We start from the raw sequence: 14,396 nt of genomic DNA on the forward strand, positions 1-14,396 counted from the left end.
GGCTAGACCAGAGGATGTACACTAGTACAGATCAGAGCTGGAAACACAGGAAATCCAGGACAGATAAACCCCTCAGGGCCAATAATGAGAGTAGCCATACCAGCAGGATAAGGGAAGGTGGGGGAGAAATGGGGAATCGATTACAATGATCTACATATAACCCCCTCCCTGGGGGACAGACAACAGAAAAGGGGGTGAAGGGAGACATGAGACAGTGTAAGACATGAAAAACTAATAATAATTTATGAATTATCAAGGGTTAGTGAGGGAGGGCGGGGGGAAATTGAGGAGCTGATACCAAGGGCTCAAGCAGAAAGCAAATGCTTTGAGAATGATGAGGACAACAAATGAACAAATGTGCTTGACACGATGGATGGATGTAAGGTTTGTGATAAGAGTTGTATGAATCCTCAATAAACTGATTTTTAAAAAGTCAGCACACTGACATACTAAAGTCTCTTTCCAAACTTTAAGTGGTGCTGCAACTCAGGCGCTGGATGCTAACTGCAAAACTGGAGGTCCAAATCCACTAGCAGGAGAAAGACAAGGCTGTCTTCTCTGGTAAGGGTGGCGTCTCAGATACCATATATCAAGAAACACTATGAATCAGACTCAATGGCAGTAGGTGGCGGGTCCTCTGACTTCTCAGGTGTCCTGGTGGTGCAATGAACAGTTAAGTGCTTGGCTGCTAACTGCGAGTTGGGGGGTTCAACCCCACCCCACTGCTCTAGAGGAGAAAAGACTTGGCTATCTTTTTTCTGTACACATTATAGCTTGGAAACTTGAAGAGGCAGCTCTACTCTATTCTGCAGGAGGGCGCTGAGTCCAAAGTGGACTTAACAGCGCCTAACAACAACAGTATTAACTGCCCGTTGTCCTTCCTGGCTTGCTAGAACCTCAGATTCCTTCTTCCCGGCATTCCCATCCATCCCAAGTTAAGTTATTTTGTTTTGCGACCAATAACATGTTCATTACCAGGATGGATCTGGGTGTCCCCCTCCCCTGCCTGGCTCTGTACTGAACTGTTACAACGCCCGCTTTGTGCTGCAGACCTGTGGACCTGCCGGGATCCCGGGAATGCAGAGTGATTGGGGGGCATGAGATGGGAAGGATTTGGGGGAAACATGCTGTTCCTGGCTGGGTCCTCAACTATGTCCCCCGCTCTCCTGGATGACACTGGGCAGTCTCAGTGCCCCAGAGACTCGGCGCCAAAGCAGACACTGTCAGCTTGCTTTCTTCCTGCTCACGAAACGGCACTTCTGGGGCCCGGCTCCCGTTCAACATCGTTCCTCAGCTTCACCTCAGAAACCTCCTCTCGTCCTCTCTGCTCCCCACGTATTTCCACGTCCCTAGTACTTCCCTTTCTCAGCATTCACACTCTGGATGATTGGCTCCAAAATGCTCCCTGTCGAAACATTTTCCAGAATTTCCCTCCCCCTCCAAGAAGAACTCATGGGAGCCGTGTCACTGCTCTGCGTACCATTTTGAATATCACATTGAATGGTACTGCCCATCATTTCACATGTGTTCCTGACTAACCCCACTGGAAACGTGCAGAACAGGTTCAGAGCACTGTGAGTTGTCTCTCCTAGACTGCTAATTCCTCAAGGGCTTAGGTCTTATCCCTCTGACTCTCTGGCCTTCAGAATCTATGCCCATCATGGGCTCACACTCTTGTCCCCTTGGCCCCCCTCCTCTCCTTTTCAGTCTCAGCATCCAGCACACCCTCACTTAACCCCCACTTCCTGTCCTCAGGCTGCTCGGACTTCCTCGAATGCACATGTTCTCTGTGCACAATCTGCCTACAGCAGTCCCGCCTCGTTTGGTGCCCTGTTCTCATGAGTCCATTCCCGACGCAGGCACAACAGAAGGTGACCCTGCCTGCTCCTGGGCTGTGCCTCGATCGTTATGTGTGAAGCCCAGTGTGGCAGTCCCTGTGTCCCGCCACAGTACTTCTTTAAATTCTTGGCCCTGGCCCTAGCCCTGGCCCAGGGCGGGTGGCAGCCTCCCATTGCTCCCCACCACAAATCATGTGTCTGTCAGTCTTTACTTGATGTTTTTCCTGATCAGTGGGAAAGCAGGCATGGCATCTTCTTCACCTTTCCATTTCTGAATTACTACACAAGACAAATCCACGGCTGTGAAGTCGATTCTTCAGCATAGGGCCCCTAAGGATTCTGGGGCTATAAATCTTCACAGGAGCAGAAGAGCCCACCTTTTCCCCAGGAGGCAGCTGGTGGGTTCAAAATGTCAACCTTTTGGTTAGCAGACTGATGTTTAATACACTCCACCACCAAGGGAAGTCAGTCCCTAGCTGGTGCAGATGGCTAACATCCTTGGTTAATAATGTAAAGGTTGGCAGTTTGAGTCCACCCAGAAGCACCTCAGAAGAAAGGCTTAGAGATCCACCTCAGCAAAAACACAGTTCTACCCTGGCACACAGGGTCACTGGGAGTCAGAGTCCGGGTCGGAGCCAATCAGTAGGAACAGGTTCTAACTGGAAATGCCAAGGGAATGAATGTGTGCCGTTTTAGAATGGACACAGTCGTGCAGTCTTCTCTCATCCCTATTGCTATGGCAAACCATCGGGGAACATCCTTACCATCACAGCCCAACAACTATCCTACCATTTTCTTCACCCAGAAGATGCTGAGCAATTGATACTTCATGAGTACATTTGGAAAAATTAACTATAGTGGGGGGGGGGCAGGGAATTCCATTCAGCCAGGCTTGTCTAAAAGGCCAGGTGTAGAGGCTTAGAGGACTCAGAGGAAGTTCATGAGGCAGCCTGGCCCCTACCTGAAAAAGGTTCCATACAGCTTCAGAATTTGCCTGCTAGTTTGGATGCATTTTAGTGTTTTGTCTGCACCCCCATAAAAGAGCTAGAATACAAGGCAAAGACTGGATACATATAAAATCCCACACCACTTTTCTATTTATAATAGTTTTGAGATGTCACTACATAAACATTGTGGTTATTTAAAGCCAGGAGCTGGTTTATGAAGTAAAAGTAAGTCGGGGTGTGGAGGGGGATTCTAACACCTCGAACCCCATGAGCCACACTGTGAACGTGATTTCCAAAGCTAAGACTACAGAGAGAAAACCATATCGCGGTTGGGCACCACACTGCAAGCAGGGGGTTTGACTTTAATGGTATAAACTGACAGTCCTTCCTATCTTGGAAGATAAATCTAATGAAGGCACTCCTGCAAACCAGCGGGGTGATCTTTTTGATACTTCTGGTCCTTGGAGACTCCGTAGCGGTCTCTGTCATAGGAGCAGCAGCTGCTGTGGATATTGCGACCACACAGGAGAAACCCTGGGAGCGGAAGCCCAGTCCTAGACAGACACTCTTCAGAGACGCATGCAGACAAAGCTCTTCTGCCCACAGCGTGCACAGCTGCCTTTGCTCAAAGAGAATTCTGCGCTCTGAACAGGATCCGAGGATGCACGCCGCCGAGGACTCCTGAACACTTGTCTCTTATCCTCAGGGAAAAAATAACTCCACCTGGGGTCACCGGGGGATACGAGGACAGTATTTTTGTAAGACCAGGTGATAAAAGGATGACTGACTCTTGAGACAAGGGGGGAGGGGGGCATCCTAGGGGCCTATGGGTGGGAAGGACTTCAGCAAATCTGCTGCTGTGAGTCCTTTGTGACGCTTAATGACAACGGAAAATGCTCCCTGGGCCCCCAAGCTGAAATCTTTATGGAAGGGGACGCCGCCACATTTTTATAACCTCAAAGATGTTGGCAGCTTCACATCCCTGTACCTTTTCATTGACGCTTTTAACCACAGGATGCCTTTTCTATGTTTATGCTGAGGCCCTACCGATGCATAAACCAACTTACTCAGCTGAGATGCCAGAGAACTCCTTGACCTCCTCCCTCTCGGGTCAAGTTTCCCAGAGAAGGCAGTGCAGTGTATTTAAGGAGGCCAAGTTCCCAAGAGAGAACACACCGTGGTCCCTTTGAGAGGGCCGGCTGTCTACGGAAAGCATTTCTATCTGAAGACAAGGCCATTCAAGGACTGTCACAGAAAGCACCAATCGTGATGCCCCCATTCCAAGGAAGAGCACTGCTCACCAGTCCTATGACGCCCCTCCGCAGGTTTAGGATGAATACCGAATGCCTGAAGTTTCCAGAAGCAGGGGAGCGGGGCGAGCTGCACCGTCATGATTGCTACCCACCCTTGCCTTGTCATCAGAGCTGCTGGGAAGTAAGTGTTTTCATGCACCTTTCACAGACATGGCTCCCCTCTCAATCAGGGAGAACACCCAGGGCTCAGGGGCCAGTGGGCAGGAGGGAAGAAAGAATGGACCCATTCTTTTTTCAGTCTGAGAAATAACACATATAATCATAGAGAAAGTCTGAAAGGGATGAATAGTCATCGCTGTGTCTTTTTCTTTTAGCCGATTTATTTTAAAAATAAATGAGATATTATATTTCATTATGTATCTGTGTTAGATAGAACGTTGCTACACAAAGAAGGTTTAAATTTCTTTAAATTATCTATTGTACTTGATTGAAAAATTGATGATTGGTTGACAGTAGCTAGTGTGTTACTGTTGACTTGTGGTTAATTGGCTATGCAAAGGCATTCTGGGTGGATCATCATGAACTGTGGGTCACATTGAGAAGAATGGGATTTCCAGAGTACTTAACGGTGCCCATGCAGAACCTGCACATGCACCGAGAGGCAGTCGATTGAAGAGAACAAGGGAACACTGCATGGTTTGAAATCAGGAAAGGCGTCTCTTTTCAGCATACTTATTCAATGTGTATGCTGAGCAAATAATCTGAGGAGAAGAATGCGGCCTGGGGACTGTGGCCAACCTGCAACACGCAGACGGCACAACCGTGGGTGCTGACAGTGAGGATGACTTGAAGCACTTGCCGAGGAAGAGCAAGGACATCAAGGTCGACACAGTGGAGAGGACCTTCCACACTACAATGATGGTGAGGACGGTGCGGCCCCTGCAGGGTTTCGCTCTGTTCCACACAGGGTCGCTAGGAGTTGGAACTGACTGGACGGCAGCTATTTTGCAGTGACAAATAAGCAATAAATACTGGGATGGCTTAAGAATAAACTAGCCAGCATGGAAGATGTGATTCACAGAGATGAGGATACAGAAGATGGAGTAAGATGGCTGGCCATTTCGGTATCTTACAGACAAGAATAACTCCTAAGGAAGGCAAGGCGAAAAAAGGCACGTAGGAAAGAAAACTTCAAAGAGGAGATGCAGTCTTTTGAGAAGATTCCATAAATCCCTTTTGTGCTCCAAATCGGAGTGTGGGGTGGGGGTGGGGCAGCAGCTAACGTACTTCTCATCTGTGATGGCCACAGGGAGTTTTGTAGAGTTTTCACTTTCCTGGGTAAGTTGCCTTGTGTGTATTGCATGCCACCAAGAGAGGAACTTCATTGGGCACGACAATGTCTCTAAGATGACCCCTGTCATGTCACAGCTCTATATTAATTTCCTTTTTGATTCACTCTTCCTTTTGAATGTAGTCCAAACCCCAGAATCTGAACCTGTCGTGACTCACTGAAGAACAGGAATTTGTGTAGCGAACGAGGTCATAGTCAATGATGACCTCAAGGTTGCTCAGGTAACCCCTTAAGGCCGTCTTAAACCAGAATTATTGGCAATATCCAGTATCCAGATAGCAACTGTGATCCAGACATTGCCAATCGCCCGCCTCTCGATCAGCTTATATATTTTCAGGCTTGCAATGGGTCTGGTGGCGCCCCGGCTCTGCCCTCAGTTGGCCTGCTGACCTGGGACTAGCTAAGTGACCTCCGTGATGCCACTTCCTCGTCGATAAAATATGGCCGTGACTTCCCTGTTGTATAGGCTTGCTCTAAGGATTATACAAACTCATGAAATTTGCTTAGACATGTTCTTGGCAAAACAGCAGAGCAAAACATCTACGCTCGTTTCTATGACCATCACCACCATTAATGTTCTGATTATGATATAGAGGAGAAATGCTTACATTCCAGCATAGCTCTGCGAACAGACAACCCTCTCACCTTCCAGAATAGCAAAGAAGAGAGTAATCGAGAAACATAAGCTATTGCATGTCACTTAACACAGAGGTTCAGAAAAATAAATGATTTTCTCCAGCTAGACAGAGTTCTATCAGGCTGCCATGAGTCAGACTCATCTTGATGGCAGTGGGTGGCATGGGCTAACCTGTGGTTACTGTTTGGCCCCAAATCCGTTATTAAATGTATTTTCTAATAGTGAGTCCTCCTATCTCTGCCTATAACCTTAACAAAACGAGATGCGTGTGTGCGTGCACGTGGGCATGTTTTTTAGTTGTTTCTCTATCAGACAAACATCACAGAGTTCAATTTTAAAGACACAATAAGCGAACATTGAACTGCTAGTTCAGACCCATCAGCCATGCCTGGGTGGGGGAGGGGGTGAGTAGTCTGCTCCCCTTTACAGCTCGGAAACCCTGTCTAGGGTTGCCGCGACGGATCGGAATTGACTCGGTGTCGGTGGATTTTGCTGCCGTTTGGACCCCTTATGTGGCCATGGTTACCATCTCTTGAGCATGTCCTCCATGCCCCTTCCATGTATTAGAAGTTTAAAAGGTCTTCTCCGGAAGTAGGAAGGGGCAAAAGCAAAATGAGGTTCGGATTAGCCAATCCCCATCTCAGTCCTAAAATCGAGGCGCACATTTGCAGATGAGTTAGAGAAGCACAGTCATGTCGAGATCAAGCTAGGCAAAATAGCCACACAGTAAGACTCGGCCTGGAACCCACAGGGTTGGTCAAGAAGCCAAGTGAAGTTCACTCAAGAGAGAACGGTGAGAGCGCGACCAACAATAGGCTGATCGGAACCAAAGGGAAAGGGGCAGCCCTCTCTCGTCGTCGAGAATGTCCTTAAAAGCACTGAGCTTCCAGTGTCTCTGACTTCCTCCCTCGGAGGAAGAGGAGGCTGCAAGGGACCATACTAACAGGGGCCTGGGATTCTCTTTGTCTCGCTGGGAAAAGTTCCCTTCCAGCACCTCTGCCATTTATCTTTTTTTTTTTTTTAGCTAGATGGAGTGGGTGGTCGATTATTTTTCCATCCCCATCTTAAGCGTATGACCATCTTGCTCCAGACTCAGGGTAATTTCACTCCCATCCAATAAGTGTTATGGTTGGATTCGAGAACAGGAGAATTAACGGTCGCAGAAAGAATTTTCCATTAAAAAAATGGGGGTGGAGGGAGCATTAATAGTAGTTTAACCAGCCTTATCCCTCTTCCTGAAATCCAGCGTGGGTCTTTCCCGACTGACACAGTATCTGTAGAGGTGGGTGGAGACAGCCTACAAGAACTGGGGCCCAGCAAGTGGTCAGTGAGGCGGAAGAGCCCAAGTCCAGGAGGAAAAGGTCAATGTCACTGATCTTTTGTTTTACTTTGTTTCTGCTTTGCAGATGTAAGGAATATGATGATGATATTTCAAATGCAAAGGATGTTTGGAGAGGAAAAAGTCTGGGAACAGTTACAATGCGGGTGCCATGCAGCCTAGGACAGTCCTAGGTGACATTCGGGGGTCACAGTTACTGGGATTACCCGCCCCCCCTTTATTCTCAGACAAGCCTGGTTTTAGGTGATCAATGACATGATTACCCTATCTATAATAACCTGCCCTCATTTTACCAACACCAAGTTACCAAGACCAAGTCAAGTTCACTGCCATTGAGTCGATGCTGACTCCTTGGTCTACCCAACAGGACAGGGGTACCATTGTGCCGGTGCGTTTCTGAGGCGGTGCCTCTGCCGGAGTAGAGACCCAGTGTGTCTCCTGCAGAGGCTGGCGGTTTCCACCCGCTGACTCTGCAGTTGGCAGCCAGGCACAGAGCCACTGGGGCTCACCCACTTAGTTAAGTAACATCAAGATCGTACCACCAAGGTTACACTGTGAGTGAGCTCTTTGAGGACAGTCTTCTGTTGGACAACTATACTCTAGGCAAAGCTCGGAGGACTTGGGTTAAAAATCTGAACCCGTAAAAACGAAAACAATCTGGGTAAAGAGTGTCGAGTGTCATTACTCTGGGTGAAAAAAATCACAGAATTTAGGCCCAACCCCCAATCAAAGGCACAGCACCACAGGCATATAGGACAGACCTGTGACCACTAACATACTCGGCCCTTGTGTTGTTCACTCCCCCACGCTTCCCTCTCTGCATACAAGGCTGGCCACCTGATAGAACTAGTGGCGGGAGCCTGTGGATTCCACGACAGGGCAACTCAACAGCGCGACTGCTTTCAAGCTGCCCCAAACCACTGCAATTCACAGCTCAGGGAAAGTGGCTTTGGATGACTGTGTAAATTGTAGTCACCTCTGACAACCATTTCATGGGACAAGTCACTCACCACCCACATCTGCTGTAAGACTATTTTCAGCTGGATGTGGTGAGCAGATTACTAGTTCTTTCCAGCCCCACCTTGGGCCGAAGTATGACCTCCCGGTGTCCAGGCCCAATGTATTTTTCCTTCCACTCAAAAGTAAGGAGTGGAGTTGAAATTAATCCACTGTGTTAAGACTTAATTCACCCCTGCCAATTTCCCCCCTAGTTCCAAAGTGAAGACAACGATGAGCAGTTAAACCACCTTATCTGTCTTCCTTGGAAATAGAAATGACCAGTTCTCTTATGATTGATATTACAGACTACACGTATTATAATTTTTATTTCAAGTTGTGAGCGAATACAAATAAAGCTATTTTAAAACCACAAGCCTGTTTTCTATCAAGTCAGAATGCCAATTTTGTAAATTTGTTACTAATAATGAAAATTAGCTGTGTAACAATTCTTTTTGAGAGAGGGGAAATTAAAGGCATGGGGACTATTGGAGATTGCACAGTGCGGACCACGGCTGGAAGATACACTGAGCACACTGCCGGTGCATTGGTAAGTTGATTTCTACTCATAGGGCAGAGTGAGTCGACTCCGTAGGGTTTCCAAGGATGTAATCCTTACCGAAGGAGCCCTGGAGGCTGGGTGGGTTATGCATGGTGCTGCTCGCCGCAAGGTGGGCAGTTTTAAACCAGCATTTGCTGCTCAGGGGAAACCTAAGGCTGTCTGCTCCCATAAAGTGTGAAAGTCTCAAAAACCCAAAGGAGCAGTTAGTTCTCCTAGGACGTCAAGCTTTGCTGAGCCAGCGCCTAGCAGTGGATTGAATCTTCACAGAAGCAGATGACCAGACTGTTCACCCTCAGAGTTACCAGTAGATGAGCCAGGCCTTTCACCACTTGTGTGACCAGTTCTTAGATCACAGGGTGTTGTTAGGTGCCGCCAAGTCGTTCTGACTCATTGCGACCCGACGCACAAGAGTGAGCCGCTGCCCGGGGCCTGTGCCACACTCACAACTGTTCTTCGGTTTGAGCCCAGTGTGGCGCCCACTGTGTTCCTTTCTCGATGCCCTCTGCTTGCTTTGCCGAGCACGATGCCCTTCTGCAGGGCCCGGTCTTTCCTGGGAGCATGCCCAGAGCATGTGAGGTGAGGCGTTTCATTATCAGCTACCTTTCAAGATACCCAAGTGGACCACGAGCAAGCCAGTAAAACCGGACTATACGGAAAAAAGTGGACGCATTAGCAATTGACACTGAGTCACGCTTCTTGAAAAGGATCTATTTACCGATGAGTAACATAAACCAAACACTGATTTTTTTAACAAAACGTCGCCTTGTGCTTTTACCACAAAAGGGAAATGTTTGTTTCTCTTTAAGAAATGCTTAATACTGTTGTAATGTCTTTGTATTGGAGTGTGTCTGACAAGTTTTCACAGTGACTTCAAAGAGTAAATAAGGACGTATACACTCAGAAGCTATGCAAACTAATTGCTGAACTAATTAATGTGCTATATTTAATAACTTCCCCCCTAAGGAGAGGTAGAAAGTTCCTCTTATAGCAGATGAAAATTGAATGACAATTTATTTTAAAGTAATTATTATCCTTTGGGAATTTGTGATAATTGTCTATTTTTATAAACAACGTTAGCCATAGATCAATGTTTCCCAAAGCGGGTGATACTGTCCAACAGGGGGTGCTGGAATGATCCAATAGGGGGCTGCAGAAGCAGAGATCTAAACTTTATTCTGGATTATGGGCTACAGTACTAATGTTTTCATTGCTAGGGGGCTGCCGAGTGACATTTTTGTTTCTGAAAAGAGGCAGTAGGCCAAATAAATTTTGGAGCCTATGTATTAGATGCATTATCATTAACTTATGCCCATATAAAAGGGTTTCTCTAGTTGTCACTGTGAAATTTAATCAATCTACGGATAAACTTTGCTCACTACATTGTTTTTACCATCAACATATACGTGCAAGGTTTGTTACTAAGGTTAAGTAGGTAGCCTGTAATAGCAAATTAAAAGTAGGCAAATTAAAAGGTAGGCAATTGGCCCCCATGAAAATTCAGCCAGTTTGTGCTCCCAGATGAAATCTAATCAGTATGGTGGGATAAATGCAGGAATAGGAACTGAGTGCAGACTATCCCCTTAGGGAAGGCCCAGGTTAGCATGCTTTCTCATTTGGTCAGCAGATGGTGAGGGCCGTGGCTATTCAACAAACGGACAGAGACTGTTAAAGAAACAAGCATTTCCCTTTATTTGGTTGCATTCCATCTACTCACGGCACAGTCAAGAGGATTGACGCTCACAACTCACAGGCCCATAAACAAAGCCACTTAACTGAAAACCAGCTAGCAAATGGCAGTGTATATTTGAATAGCTTACTTGCAGAAAGATGTTTCCCCACCAACTGGGCTTAGTAATAGAGTCTAGCAGTAGTCTAGGCATTATCAGCATTTAAACATCGGAAGACAATTGCTCTTAAGAGCACTCTTATCAACAGCAGTGGGTTTGCCTTACTGCTTGGCCAGCTGCACACTGGTAGGTTTTGCTCCGATAGGGATGCCGTATTTGTGTAACGTGCTAACCACAATCTCCCTCATGTCGTCGTTGTAGGAATCAAAGTCGAACACATTCCTCACCACACTGGAAAGGCCTTCGGTGGGAAATTTCTGTGTTTAAAAAAAAAAGAGAGAAATTTCTGTGTTTAAAACAAAGGAATGCAATAAAATACATAACTTAATACAGATTTATAAAATTGATAGAATGGTAATATCAAATGAGCCATAGAAATTTAGTAGTCTTGTCAGATAACCATAGTAGGAACATACATACATGTTTCTCTAGTGGTGTAGTGGTTATGCATTGGGCTGCGAACTGCAAGATCTGCAGTTCTAAACTGTCCCTTGGGAGAAATACAGGACTTCCACTCTCATAAGAGTACAGACTTGGAAACTCACGGGGGCAGTTCTCCCTTTCCTGTAGGGTCACTAGGAGTCAGCATTGACTTGATGGCAATGACTTTGGTTTGGTTTGATTTGGATGTTTGTTCCGATGGCTAAATACTATTTTCCTTTTTCAGTAAATATTGGAATTTGAGGGGAACCGTTTCCTTTGGTCAAATTTTGAAGGCAGACCCAGATCCTGTCACTAAGTGAAGCCCACTGCTCTCTGGAATTCCCTACCTTTAAAAGGTACACCATACTGATTAAAGTAGAAGTCTGTGTACATGAAATTCTGCTTTACAATGTAAGAAATTCATTTACATGTGTGAAGTGACTTCAAAAAGTGGAGAGATGAACTTGAAAGACAGTGGAATTTTCTCACAAAGAGTCTGAACCCGCAGTCCAAGCAGAGTGAGGAGCCCGAGTGGCATAATGCGCATTATGCATTGGGCTCCTGATGCCAGGGCAGCAGTTCGAAACCACGTGTGGCTCCCTGGGGAAAAGATGAGGCTTTCTACTCCCATATTGAGTGACAGTCCCAGAAACCCACAGGGGCAGTTTTCCTCTGTCCTATGGGGTCACATGAATTGGCACGACTCAATGGCAATGAGTTTTCGTTTTTGTAAGCAGAGTAAGGGGCACTTAGAGAAGCCCTATGTGAATGAATAAATGGCAGGGGGGTGGACAGAACAGAATTGAAGGGAAGTACATCAATAGCACAGGAGATAGCACACTAGGGCAGCAGAGGGGATGCTAAGTGGCTACTGCTGGTGTCCTCCAGACGCGGGACAGACTGTTGGTGAGGAACTGTTTAAGGAATTCTTGATACTTTAGTGATGGATTTGTATTGGTGTATGTTCTGACAAGCTTTCACGGTGACTTCAAAGAATAAATAAGGATGGATACACTCAGAAGCTATGCATGCTACCTGCTTACCTACTTAAGGAGCTATGCTTAACAACTGTATTTAGGACCTGGGATCTGTGTATTTACTAGCACCTTGGAAGCAGAACAAGGCTTTCTATTTTTCTTTTGCGGTTTTTCTTGGAGAGTTGAAATGTGTGGATGGACCAGACATCAAAAGTCACTCGGAAGTGACCTTAGCTTTGAGAGCGTTATGTGGTATTTAAGTAGAATTTATATCTGTTTTTTCCCTTACCAATGAAGACTAAACCCTGTACATGGCCTTATAGAATGTTATTCTCCCCATTCACTGACTGTATCTTTTAAAACTCCTTCAAGAGGTTTCATGAGTCAATATCATGAGTTTCTACTTTGCTGTTTGATCCTTATGTCTTCACAGTTTTGAACCTGAAAATGAAAAAGTGGATTCCCCCCCCCCCCCCCCACCCATGGGTACTGTATGCTTGTTGTAAACCATCACAGAGCAGAACAGAAGTTTCCTATATTGCCACCCCTCCCTTACAAACAAACAAACAAACAAACAAACAAAACACCACCCAACCAACCACCCCGTGCACTAGAGCTCTAGGGCTCCTTGGTAACAGCCATGGCAGAGACTTGCCAGAGTCAATTTAACGATGGGACAGATAATGTTGGTTGGCCTTCTAGATTTATCATTTAGAAGCCAAACGGTTCATGTCCTCTATCGTATCTATAGAAATGGAGAGACGTGGTACAAATGGCATAATCTGAGAAATCGAGCACCATGGCTTGGTAGAAAACATTAGGGACATACCTCTAAATGCTTGACTATGTTGACAACTTCCCTGGTAGAGTAAGGGTAATTAATAATCCCTTGGTCAGCCAAGCTCCTCAGCTCTCCAAAGGCAGCCACAAGCTTCTGAAGAATTGGCTCGGGCACGTTTGGTCCATATCGTCGGAGCATCTCGAGCTCGGAGTGGGGTCTGGGATTATCAACTGCGTGGCAGCTAAATATATCACCTGGAAGAGGAAAATGATTCCCTTTGAGCATGGAACTAAGACATTATCATGCCAAAGTTGTCATCATGCCAAAGGTGTTATCACGCCAAAGGAAACGGAATCGTAGTTCAAAGACCCACTCCATTTGTGCCAGAACACTACATTTGTAATCTCTGAAAACCAGGTGATATGTGCTTTATACTGCATGGTGGTGCTGTTTTCTGTTTAATAAAGAAATAACACAATACTGGACCATGGACTCATTGGAGCTATTGAAATATAAAGAACAAAATGGGGACGGTTCCTTCATGTCTCAGCCAATACCACTTCCTCCCACAGTCATGCGGTGTTCATAGTTCAGTGGATTTATTCTTCCAAACATGCACTTGTATATTTGGAAAAATACATTCATACAAGCATATAGGGATCTAAAAACATTGCATAACTTTAGAAACGATGTATCTCTCTCATAGGACAGTCTCCTCTGTTACCAGGCACCGCGGACTCTGGGAGCCAGGGAAGGAAACGTCGTCCAGTCCTCCTCCGTCCTCACCATCGTGTTGTTGGAGGTCATTGTACGACCGCTGTGCCAGTCCATCTTGCCAAGGGTCTTCCTCTTTCTCGCTGTGCCTCCACATGACCCAGCATGCCGTCCTTTTCTAGGGACTGGTCTCTCTTGAAATGAAGTCTCACCATCCAGGTGGCCAAGGAGCAGTCTGGCTGTACTTTGTTTCCTTTTTGGAAGTCCACAGCTCTTTCAATATTCTTTGCCAGCAACATTCAAATGCATTGATTCTTCCGTGCTTTTTCTTATTTTATGCTCAACTTTCAAAACGTGTATGAAGTAATTGAAATCACCATGGCTTGGGTCAGGTGCCCCATCGTCCTCAAAGTAACATCTTCTCAATGCTTTGAAGAGGCGTGTGCAGTATATTTACCCATTGCAGTGCGTACTGCGATCTCTTGCCAGCTGCTTCCATGAGTGCTGCTTGTGGATCCGAGCAAGGGGAAAGCCTTGACATTGGCAATCTTGTCTCCATTTACCCTGAGCGGACCTATTAGCCAACTTGGGAGGATTTCTGCTTTCTTTATATTAAGTTGTAACCTAATCTGAACGCTGTGATTGATCCCTGATCTTTATCAGCTAGTGCTTCAAGTTAGTAGCATAACTGTCAAAACGACGTACATTGCTAGAATCTTCTTAAGGTTCAT

General features: G+C 46.1%; 1 protein-coding gene across 1 annotated transcript in view; it reads right to left on the reverse strand.

The window, feature by feature from the left end:
• VWA8 (von Willebrand factor A domain containing 8) overlaps positions 1–14,396 on the reverse strand; it is a 405,888-nt gene that overhangs the window by 176,284 nt on the left and 215,208 nt on the right. Inside the window, exons 25-26 of the mRNA XM_075563021.1 lie at positions 13,000–13,205; positions 10,876–11,027 (exon numbers count right to left, since the gene is read on the reverse strand). Of these exons, the coding sequence (XP_075419136.1) occupies positions 10,876–11,027; positions 13,000–13,205 (358 nt within the window). The remainder of the gene's footprint in view (positions 1–10,875; positions 11,028–12,999; positions 13,206–14,396) is intronic.

Source organism: Tenrec ecaudatus, chromosome 11, assembly GCF_050624435.1.
Source record: "Tenrec ecaudatus isolate mTenEca1 chromosome 11, mTenEca1.hap1, whole genome shotgun sequence".
Classification (NCBI taxonomy): Eukaryota; Metazoa; Chordata; class Mammalia; order Afrosoricida; family Tenrecidae; genus Tenrec; species Tenrec ecaudatus.